This window comes from Symphodus melops (genome assembly GCF_947650265.1).
Source record: "Symphodus melops genome assembly, chromosome: 7".
Lineage (NCBI taxonomy): Eukaryota > Metazoa > Chordata > Actinopteri > Labriformes > Labridae > Symphodus > Symphodus melops.
Window position 1 is genome coordinate 21,865,410 of NC_136697.1, and position 12,103 is coordinate 21,877,512.

The window sequence follows — 12,103 nt, forward strand, 5'->3', positions numbered from 1 at the left end:
ACAAACACTATGAAACGGTATCACACTCAGCTGTCCTCTTTGTTTGTTTGTTTTTTGCTAATGAGCTATAATGCTAAGCTAAGCTGGTATTTGTAAGTCGATCGGTAGAGGTGGTACAAAATGTCAATATGGCGATATATCAGTGTGATACTATGATTGGTACCAAACATTAAGATTTTTTTTATTTTTTTATACTTTGTTAGCCCTCTATGAATACGCCTCATATTGGCTCTTATGACATGAATGACAGTTACCCAAACAGACGATAATTGACCAAAAACGAAGTTGGCAACTGGATAAAAAAAAGAAGAACAAGACAATGGGACAATGTTGGACAGCTGTGAAAATAAGTGAAAGAATTGAGCATGATGAGCAGTGAAACTGACACTGAATTACAGTAAATACATTTATCCTAAATCAATCAATATTTGTCCTGAGATAACACTCTCGCTGTTTCATGATATTATCATCATTGTGGATCTCATATCACATAAGTTAAGTTGCGCTGTGTTTTCCAGATCTACTTACATTATACCTGCTTAAAATGATATTTATTTAAAAATATAACCTTAGCTAGCTTCATGCATGGCTGAAGTTTTAATTACAATTTCATATTAAATGTGTAACTTTGAGCTTTGTAGATTTCCGTATTATGGGTTTAAAGTAAATTGCCACTTGTAGTTTTAGGCTTAATCTGCTGCTTTTCTGCCCTTAGAAGAGTTTTTTATTCATTGACCTTAAATTCTTCTTTCACCTGAAAAAAAAGCAGTCAAAGATTTATGGCTCCATCTGAAATGAAATACATTTTCTGTACCACAATTGAGTCCACTTTTTTAAATCCCTTTCTGCTCGCTGCTGCGCTACATTTCTGATGAATTCAAACAACTTTCATTCAAAAGGAAAATGTGAGATGAAAGTCTGTTACTTATGTATCGAAGAAATGTGATAAGGGTTTAGTGATGGTAATCATTAGTGTTGTGGAAATGCTACATCTGAAGCATTGAATGAGCGAGTTCATAAAACGTGATAAACGTAGGGCATTCAGTAAACAATCTTTTGTTTTCCACTTCACTATTTATTATGTTTTTTTATAGTCAAGCTTAGAAATGACTCTTTGGGGACAGTAGGAATGAAAGGTCGTACAGGTTACTTCTATTAATCTGGAAACCTCACCATCAGGTGAGGGCCCATCTAAAGAATGCACCTGATAACTTATGCATGAATACATGCACTGGTCACCAGTCACAATCCCAGTTGAGATGAGGTTCAGCTGTGCAGCAGGGGAGCATGACCAGATGCACAGCTGTGCCCGTTTCAGCTGAAGGATTCAAACGCGTCCCCGCTGAATATTTTGTTCACACCTCCGTTATCACACTGTGTATAAGGAGCATGAGCAGTGGTTGTGAAATGTTTTTTGGCTTCTATTGTTTATGAATGATTTGATGAATAGAGATTGTTCCAAAAGTGCTTTGGACCACAGCAGGTAATCCTTTGGCGTGACTTCAGCTGTGGCTAAAAGCCAATGAGTTAAGAGCAGTTCTTTGAGCTAAATGCTATTATCAGTGTTGTTACATGCTTATAGGGAGAATGCTGGTATGCATATGCATAAAAGTTGTTTTTTTTACCACCTTAATTATCAAAGCTTAATGTAAAATAATCATGGGAATGTCCTTAGTTCTGCAGGTATTAAATAATATTCAGTGGTGTCTGGAAAGCAAGAAAAAATAAGAGGTGACAGTCGGACAAACACGCCATATTCCATCAGGTCAAGTCAAGGTCAAATATATAGATAAATATTTTTATCTTGTGGTTCTTCAGAAAAAGTCAGAGGACAACCAAAGTCATTAGTATTCATCCCGTGAGGAGCATTAATCTCTCTGCAAAATATTGTATCAGTTGGTCAAATAGTTGGAGAGAGATTTCAATTTGGACAAAAAAGTTAATTTCATATCCATTACCTTTTCTCTAACAGTTGAAGCAACAGTGTTTTATGGAATAAGTTCAAAACTTTGCCGAGATGGTGGTGTTAGAGGATCAGAGCATGAATTTCTTAATTTGTAATGATCACAATCCATTTTTGGAACCGTCTTCCATTGGATCTGAAAGACTGTGAACGTTATCAAAAACTCATATAATGACTCATTTGTTTAGACATTGTTCGATATGCGTCTGCTTTTATGTACTTTATTTAATTGTGAAGCATTTTTGGATGTCAGCTCTTCAAAGGTTCACATACAACCAACTGTTAATACAACCAAAGTATCAGTGTTATTGATCCATGTTACCACCCTGACGAACTTGGAACAGTTTGGTTGATTTATCTTTCAGTCCCTTTAATCTTCATCATCATATCTACATAAAAGGTTTTTTTGGGGTCGTAATTAAATAAATCCTCAAAAGTTGTCTTTGAAGAATGTTCTTGGGATGTTTTTCTTCACAGCAGCCTTAAAGAAGTAAGCCTCTCATTAACATTTCAATGTTGATGTTATTTATTCATTTAAATGTTCTCATTACAGCAAATTTATCTTAAAATAAACCTGTCAAATGATCTGTCACAGACTCAGGATCTAAACTTCAGTGATGTTTTTTGACTTTTTTTTTTTTTAAATTAGAGACATTTTTAATTTAAATGGAAGTTTTTCATCATCCTTTTAGAAGTGGTGCAACTTTTATGACTCTGAAGCTCATTAACTCAATTCAAAACCATCTGAACTCTTGAGATAAATATGGTGTTCAGACTGGACTGTTTGTTCATCACAGAGAAACCCGACGAGAGAGAGCGCTCTGATGGCCAGTTAAACTACAGAGAGAGAGAGAGAGAGAGAGAGAGAGAGAGAGAGAGAGAGAGAGAGATGTTTTTATTGCATGAAATGACCATTTCATAGTTCTTTCATTACAGCTCATCACAGAAAGCTGTGATTAGTGCTCGTTACTTTGACTGAAACTCTGCAGTGTGAAAGCAGCAGATCATGCTGCTGCTGATAGTCATTCCGACTATCTGCACTTCAAGACCTCTTTCTGATTAAGGGTTTGCGTATTTGACAGGGTTCATTCGTATCAGTCGATATATGTAGGATGGATCTGTATTTTAATGAAGCTGGGAGGGAACACAAATGATCTCGCAGTCAGGAAAAATCGACCTCTGGATTCAGATCAATCTTCATTCTGCCATAAAACACAGATGTGAGATATTCTGATTATCTCTCCTGGTTAATCACATTCAAAAATCAAATATCGTACAGTTTGTATGCTGGTGCTCTCCCAAGCATGAAATCCATTCAACCTTTCTCCTTCTCCCTCCTCTTCCCTTCTGCAGGAGGATATCAAACTCATGGCTGAGCACCGGCTGGTTCACTATGACCATCGCCCTGGAGCTGTGCGATAGGATCAATGTCTATGGCATGGTCGCCCCTGACTTCTGCAGGTGAGACACTGCAGCGGAATGTAAAACAAAATCATTTGCTCATCACCAAGCATCCAATCTTAGCACTTTTAAAGCAGGCTTCATATGAGGCAGCTTCAAATATCTCGAGAAATTCAGGGCAGCACAGCACAGCCACCTGATAAGAAAGATTAAACTGTAATACATTCAAGCAGCTGATAAATAAAATGTCACTGTGGCTGGAGATGTGTTTTGAATACTTAAATTGTCTTAATAGTAAAAGTAAGTCAGTAAACAGGCTAGAAATGGTTATCTGCGCATTGCTTTGTTTAAATTTGGGAAAATTTGAGAATGAAACAGAGGTCTCACTCTGTTCATTATTCTAACCACCAGCATCATTTGGTGTTAAAAAATATAAACAATGTCTTCCTGCCAGTACACTGTATTAGGCTTAATGATAAAAACAAACTTTTGTTTAACGTCTGTATCAGCTGACATGCTTCCCTTGGGGAATTTAGATTGCTTGCATTCAGATGGTGTTGGAAGTTTTGGAAAATTGAGATGAAACCAGAACTCAGAAAGTCAGAGAACATTTTGTCCCCAAGTTCACAGACTTTATATCCTTTTATGCAGAAACATTGCAGACAAAAATCAATGCAGGTTTGGTGTTTAAACAAAAAAGGTGAATTCATTTATGTACTGCATAGCAAATTCTGTCGTTTTACTGTCTCTGGTTAGTGGAAACATCTTCAAAGTGGCTTTTCAGTGCTGAGTTTTTGCTCTCCACTAAATTATGGTTAAAAAAACATCTTGAACTATGACGTCTGTCCCATGTAGCTAAATGGTAAAGAATTATGGGATGCATAAACAGGCTCTCTCTGGCTCCTAGCAGCGAAGCCGTTCAGCCCTCATTAGCAGAGTTGAGAGATTTTAAAGGAAGAAGAACAAAGCTTTTTCCATTTTTAAATAGAAAGACCAAAATGTCAAATGTTGAGTTCAACTTTTGATTCAAGAATGATTTTTTTTTATTATTATTTTGGATTCAGGCACAAATAAAACATGTAAATCTCTTTTATTTATTCAAAAATGATTGGCTTAAGCAGATACTTATCAAACCTTTCATTTTTATAATGAGTGTAATCTGTGAATTTTTATGGATCTCATCGGACTCAGAATAAAAATTCATGTTTCTCAGACACGTTAAATATATTTGATAGATGTCAAGGCTAGATATTTGAGTGAAATCATCAATAATTTAGCAATAAAAATACATTATGCATCTGCTGATTCCTGATTAAATTTGACAGGTTTTCAAGCTTTTCTCACTTTGTATTTCATTATTCAAACTTTAAATTGCTTTACATGTTGACCTGCTTCTTGCTTTTTTTTAAGAACTTTCAGTTTTATGAATTACTTGTAATTGATCTATAGCTTCCATCTCGTTGAGCTTCCGTTACTTCAGTGCTCAACCTTTTCTCAAAACTTTCTGTACTTGTCTTTTCCAATCAGTGTTCAGCTGCAGGTGGCCTTTAACAAATCATCAACGGGAGCTAAATTTGGCTCCTTAAAGCCTGGAAAGACACAAATTCATGCAGATTAGTTTCCCTCCTTCACCGTAAAATGAGAAACTCGGTGGGGTGTCGATGGAACTCAAGTGCCCCATGAAAGGTTTTTTTTCCCCCTGAAATGTCAAATGTCTCTCCTCTGTCACATTCACTACAGGGGGCGTCAGCATCAATCTGTCCCTTACCACTACTACGAGCCGCGCGGGCCGGATGAGTGTGCCATGTACATCTCTCATGAGCGTGGGCGGAAGGGAAGCCACCACCGCTTCATCACTGAGAAGCAAGTGTTTGCAAACTGGGCACGGACTTTTGACATCCACTTTTACCAGCCAGACTGGAGCCCCCCGCCTCTGCCGGCCAATCAGACACTGGAGAGGACGATCGCAGATGTGCCTGTGGTACCCAAAAACACGTGATGGGTGTGGGGTGGGGGGTTTAGGAAATACTTAATTTTACAGAGGAGAACTGGAAAAAGGGGAACTTTGGATGTTTAACAGAACAGATAGAACCTGAGGTAAACGATCGCCTCAGAGGAAGGCAGGGTTTTGTTGATCTTGCTGGACTTTTGTTGTACACAGATCTCCACCGCTGGAGCTCCTTCTGTGTATCTCTACAGAGTTGAAGCAGCTCAGTTGTGCATCTATTTTTTAATAAAGACTTGTAAAGTGAGGTCATACGAGGAGGCAACTGTATTCACACTCTCAATGCATGCATTCACTGCAGAGCCTCCTCGTCTTTGTGCATACAGATGTGTGCGAGTGTGTGTGTGTGTGTGTGTGTGTGTGTGTGTGTGTGCATATGTCAACCAACACTATCACAGAGCATACAAACTTGAACCTTGGCTTTACACAAAGCCTCTCTTTGGCGCTGTAATATGCAGGATTCAGTGCTTACAGTTCAATGAAAGAAAAAATACCATTACTATACCCATAATCTAAGAGTGTAGAGCTGGAGACAGTGTTAGGGGAATACTAATAAAAACTGTAGCTTCACTTAAATTTGGCTGCTTGAAAGAGTACATTACCCCTATTCAGGGGTTTCTTCTCTTGCTGCCTTCAGATATTGAACAGGTCAGATCGGATGAGATTCTTTAGACCCCTAAAGACCTTGAAAGCAGATATTCACTTCCCTGACTTTGAGTAATGCTGCCTTTTAAGATGTGTGCAATGTAAGCTCGCTAAAGTGTCACCATAGTAAAAGTTTGAAATACAAAACTTCCTGTTTGAATGACAAGAGTGTAACCTCACAGAGGATTTAATCTTGGCCCGGCGCGGATGCATCATGAGGCTTTGTTGGCTCCTGTCACAAGGTAATAGCGCAATTTACACAGCTACAAGTCGGATCCATGTAAATGCACAGCGAAGTCACAAAAGACAAGTGGGAGATTAAGATGGAGAGCAGAGATGCAGGGGTAGCATCCATCCTACTATATTCATCTGCTGCAGCTGCCGCGAGCCTAAATTACCTTGTGGGAGAATTACACCCTTTTTTTTCTTTGGTTAAACTGATGAGTATGTGATCTGTCACTCCTTTCCTCTCCAGCTCTCGATTGTGTTTTATGTGCGCTCTCCTTTCATTTGATGTAGTGTGAGCTACTCGTACGCCGCCCTGTCCTCTCTCCCATGGATCCTTTATTTTCCTCTCCATGAATAAGAATCAGGTCGAGAGGAAAGTGATGCCTCGTCTGGTTATTTTAATGATACAGCCTGGTGCTAAGTCCTTATTGATTTGCCCTCATCTTTGTAATGTGAGTAATGAGAGGAGAGGTGCCGTGGGTCAGATACATAGGTGCTCACACCTCCAGGATGTTATTCACATCATGTTTCTTTGGTGGAGGCAAGGATACGATTGCTTTTCATACATCACAAACAGCCGCAGGAGAGACTCTGCTTCTGTTCGGTGTCTTCGCCCGGCTCTGTTGACTCTTTGTTGTGCAGAAAAGTCTAAGCTAGCAGTTTGTTTACTCGTGATTTGATTCTCAGAGTGGAACAGGTATGCATAATAATCCATACAAGGAAATTGATAGGCATTTTAAAGTTGTGGGTCTTTGCCTCATTAATTAAATCATACTCTGTTGCTGAGGGGGATTTCCTGAAAACATTTTCATTTATCATAATTTTTATAGTTGTAAAAAAATAATAATAATAATAAAATCCAACTACAAGTCCACAGAGGTCAAGCTGACAAGTTCAGAGTTCTTGTTATGTACAATCAACAGTGACCTTTCTAAAGCAGAACAGCAGCTCATTACCGCTTTATTACAAAGTGGAATATTCATATCATTTGCTTCGTAAATAACTCAGTTGTTTGATGCCATTTTTCATGCCTGTACAATGTAGTTGGAGTCAGCAGCTTTTAGCTTAGCATCATCTGAAAAAGTAAATGTTAAAAGGTTATTCACTGGACTTGCATTGGTTCCAGACAGTTTATGGTTCAAGTATAATGGCAGACAACACCCCCACCCCCTCTGCTATTCTTCTTTTTCCGACTAAAAGCAACATATTATTCCAATAAAAAAAAGCATTGCCTGGTAGAAGGACTCTGTCACTGAATAAGCAGGCCTCGCTGCTCTGTGTATATCCAGTCTCAATGCTTAGGGAAAGATACCCAACGCTTACATATTTTCTTCCTCTTTATTGACGGGAGTGACACTCGGATCCATGATTTTCTATGTTAAACACACGGGGATTCAGCGGGACTCCCTTACGTTACGTCACAGCCGAATGCGGAAGTAAAGAGCAAAGACGTGCGAAAACGTACTAAAACGTCTCCAGGAGACCCTGTGGGTTATTAATTTCTGAATTTCTTTAAAAACAGTATTGTTAACGTATTTTCCTATGATTAGTTAAGTTTTGTCTTTAACCTGCAATATGCTTTTAAGCTACGTTTTTTCCTTAGCAGACCAGGCAGTAAGGATACCAAAATAAAACTTCAATAGTCATCCTGAAACCTGTTAGCCAACACAATTAACAAAAAGTTAACTTTTGACTCACTCGTTATTTTAAATGTTAGAGAAACATCAGCTTCTCTTTAACATTGCTCTCTTAATTGTATTGAAGAATGACAAAACAAAAGGAAAGTATTAGGTACCAGCAAAACAACATTTGTACTACAGGACTCGCCACATATTTCTGTACAACTTTTTTTTTTTTTTTTTTTACAACTTTCGCAATCAAAACATAACACAGCAGGGTGTTTCCCAACTATAACAATCTTTCAAACCTTCAAACACTCATCCATTGTCTCCGATTATTCTCTGTTAACCAAATAATGACCAAAACCACCAGTGCTCAAATTACTTCTGACTTCTTTTCTCCGGGTTTTTCTTTTTCTTCACATCATGGAAATGTACAATTCAAATCAATAAAGTACTTTTTATCAGTAATCTTTTTTTCCTTGCTGTTTCTGTGTATGACGTTTAGAAAATGGTGGGCATGGTTAGAATAAAAATTCATGTATTGTCTGGTTTTGTGTGTACAGGCCCTCTGAAATAAAGCATGAAAAGGGGAGTTTGTGCAGGATGAGAGGGTGGTGACTCACCTTCACTCTCCACTGAAGGAAGCTGCCATCTTTGCCTTTCAATCTCCCTCTTCCTGTCTGGTTGTGACATTCGGCTGTGTTCCACTGAAATAATAATGAAAGACAGGCAGAGCTACAAGGCCATTCCTCCCCAGAGCTACAAACAGATCCCCGAGTGTCTGAAGAAGCTGGGTGAAGAAGATTACTTATATATAAAAATAGCAGCGTCTGAACCAGCTGACGGTAAAGTATGTTTATCAAGGTAACATTAGAAGATGATGATAATGATCGAAAAGCCAATTACTCAGCTGAACGTCATCAACCCTTTAGCAATCAGACACTTCATCCTTCTACTTACATCATAAAATCTCAAATTTACTGTATCAAAAAGACTTATTACTTTTAACATGTCATTAGATTTAAAAAAAAAAAAAAAAAAAGCAAATTGCTCAGTTAATGACAGATTTTCTTTTTAAACCAGCAGTCTGTTATTTGCATTCTTCATGCTTCTCCCGCCTTCTGCTTGTAAAAACATGAAGTCCAAACAAAGCGATCTGTTCCCCCCCAAAAAGGAAAAGTTGTTCATTTTATCTAGAGCTTCTATCAAAGACAACACAAGTGTGTCTCATACAGTGAGCGAGCAACACTGATCATGAATTTCCCTCTGAATTAATAAGTATCTGTCTGTCTGTCTGATCAGGACTTATGCCACAGCTTTTGTTGCAGATGAGAAGGAAACCTGCAGCTGCTAGAATAACAATAATTGTTCCTTTGAATGATTGACATTTCAAAGGCTCATTAATAAGGACGAAGTTGAGTCTCCATGGAAATTGGACAACCTGTCATGCACACACTCTGTCTCTAAGACAACATTTCTGTTTTTCTGTTTGTGCATAAGTCATTAAATTTAGCAGACTGGCCCAAAGGCATAATGTCTATGTTAGTCTGATTTGAAAGACAAAGAGTGTATGCATTTGAGCGAGCTGCTGAATACGGATGCTGTTTGAACAAGCAGTGTGACACATTCAGAGCGATCTTTCCTGACTTTTCACCCGAAAATCTTTGTGCCTCTTTGGAGGCGGCAGCTGTAATATTGTCCTGTCCTTGATTTCTCTTCACCAAGTCAGGTGTGAGAGAAAAGAAAGACTGATGTGTATTAACTCTGAGAAACCACAGCGAGAGAGGCGAGTACATCATCAGGTTGAAAACATGAGCATATTCAATTTCACCTGGGAGTGTGACAGAGGGAACGAGCGATGCAGATGAGATGCAGTCAATTTTGAAGAGGGTTTAAGAACAAACAAATCTGTGTGAGATCAGGTGGCTTTAATTTCCCATGAATCTGCTGCCAGCCTTGTACACAGATTTTTATACGGAGGTTTGGATCTGAAGGCTGCTCTGTCTTTTGAGCAGACAAGGTTGGAACAAAAAGAAAACAACATTTAGAAAAGCTGCCTAGATTGTTTGAACTGTTTCCAGAAAGAAAACAACAGAGCAGGTGTGTAAATCAACCCAGACGCCAAAGAATTCAAGGATATCTTTGTGTTTCTAAAACAAGCTGAGACTGCGAGCTCTGCCAGGAATACCTTCAAGGGTTTTTTGGAGCAATTAAAGGAAAGTGTGTGTCTTGAAAGGCATCACAGAGTAATTGAAGAAGCTCAATATCTTTGAAATAAGGTAATAAAAAAGGCTGTTAAAGACGCAAAGACCATCCTTTTATTCAGTGTTTCAACTTTAATCAGGGTATCAGAGTCCGACCGATTTTAATACAATGAGCTCACTCTGAAAGGGGATGTGAGACTACAGGAAATAGAAACAGGGAAGAAGAAATAAGCCTTGAATAATTAATGTAAAATAAAAGGTAGATGGTGGCTGACGCAGCAGCTGCATTCACTTACATATGGTTCAATTCCCAGCTTCATCTATTTGCCACTTCAGCCGCAAGGGAGGGTGACGGCTGACACCTGATGGGCGTGTCCTCTTGCCAGGGAGCAAAGATAAACTACCACAGGTTCAATCCATACGCTCGCAGCATCAGTCATTCCCCCAACAATGAGCTTAATGCAGAGTTCTAACACACAGTGAGGAAGGGAGGAAAGGAGGAAAACACGTCCCAGCATAGAGGAGATTCATTTGGGACGACCGGCAGCTTACTGGGTTATCACTCACTTATCGCCGCTGTTGCCGAGACGTTGGAAATAGCTGGGGAAATAGCTGTCCATCACCCGGAATACAATCAGCCGAGTACATGGCTGGGGAGCTAATGGATGTTTCCACAGGGAGGGCAATTTGGAGAATGGGAAAGTGGATGGGTCCATCACTACGAGATGGGATTATGTGCGATTGTTATCCCTCACAAGCGGGATGTGACGGTCAAGGGGTGTAATGTATACAGACAGGAGGGACATTAATCAGTGATCTCCGCACAGTTCTCTCACAGCCAATCAGACAACCCTCATCGCACATTTTCTTCCTCTGAGCAAGCGGAGATTTCTGAGGAGCTCTTTAAACAACACCGCTGCTGAAACATGCAGAGCAGCACTCTCTGGAAAAAATAAATTAAACTCTTATCTGCAGACTTCATTCAGTGCATTTTTCAACCAAATCAATGCAATAATGGAATGGCTCTACAATTTCAGACACACAAGAAATAAATATAAGTTAAAGTCTATATCAAAAAGAAACACATGAAGACAGTTAAAAACACACTGCTCAGAGGCATCCGATGCAGAGTTGGAGCTCTGCAGTGTTTGTCCCTTTCACCTTGACAGTAGAGATGATCCAATACCGATACCAGTGACAGACGTCACTCCTGATAAAGCCTTGAATGCAGTATTGGCAAGTCTGTCAGTAAATGTGGCAATCTGATAGCATCATTTATTCCCCCTAAATTAATCTTAAACCTTCATCGTTCATAGGCTGCATAAAAAGACTGACGACCTGACAACTCCCCAAAAGTGTGGCCAAACGTTTTGGAGCTCCGCCTACAGACTGCAGTCAAGGTCGTGGGCTATTCCTCTTCTGTTAACAGACACGGGTCAAACTTTAGAGTCAAAACATGTCTAAATAAAAATGTCAAACTGAGTTCCTGTCTTTAGATTTACTACTTCTCATGGTAATCAATGTCCAGTGATTCATTCATGTAAAAGTTTTAGTTTTAAAATTGTGTTTTGATGCTAGAAAAAGGGGTACAATGCAGAAATGAGTTTCTTATGGCGCAGTGTGTGCACCAGATCAGCAGTATTGAGGAGGAATGCACAGAGAAAATAAACAAACCCTTACAATAGTCACTGGAGCATGCGCCTCTGCTTCAAGCTGACATGAGATTCTGTTCTGGCCTTGAGGGATTTTTCCATTCTTTATATGCAGTCAATGGCTACAGCTCATTCTCTGGTGACAATAATGAGGAACTACACTGTAATGGAAGCTGAGACTGTAATGTGAGTCAAAGCTAACAAAATGCTAGCATTCAATGTTTTTCCACAATTAATATGTACTGTATAATATGTTTGATTTAAGTGGTATCAAAGGGGTACATGCTATACTCAAGTCAGAATATAGGAAATCCATCTTATCAAGGTAAGAAGGTATCAGAACATCTCATGTAGAATTATACAATATTTAAATCTCACAGGTG

General features: G+C 39.0%; 1 protein-coding gene across 1 annotated transcript in view; it reads left to right on the forward strand.

Annotated features, from left to right (window-relative positions):
• Window positions 1-5,429, forward strand: part of st6galnac5a (ST6 (alpha-N-acetyl-neuraminyl-2,3-beta-galactosyl-1,3)-N-acetylgalactosaminide alpha-2,6-sialyltransferase 5a) — a 40,086-nt gene extending 34,657 nt beyond the window's left edge. Inside the window, exons 4-5 of the mRNA XM_079348268.1 lie at window positions 3,317-3,424; window positions 5,105-5,429. Of these exons, the coding sequence (XP_079204394.1) occupies window positions 3,317-3,424; window positions 5,105-5,363 (367 nt within the window). The 3' untranslated portion in view covers window positions 5,364-5,429. The remainder of the gene's footprint in view (window positions 1-3,316; window positions 3,425-5,104) is intronic.
• The last annotated feature ends 6,674 nt before the right edge of the window (window positions 5,430-12,103 follow it).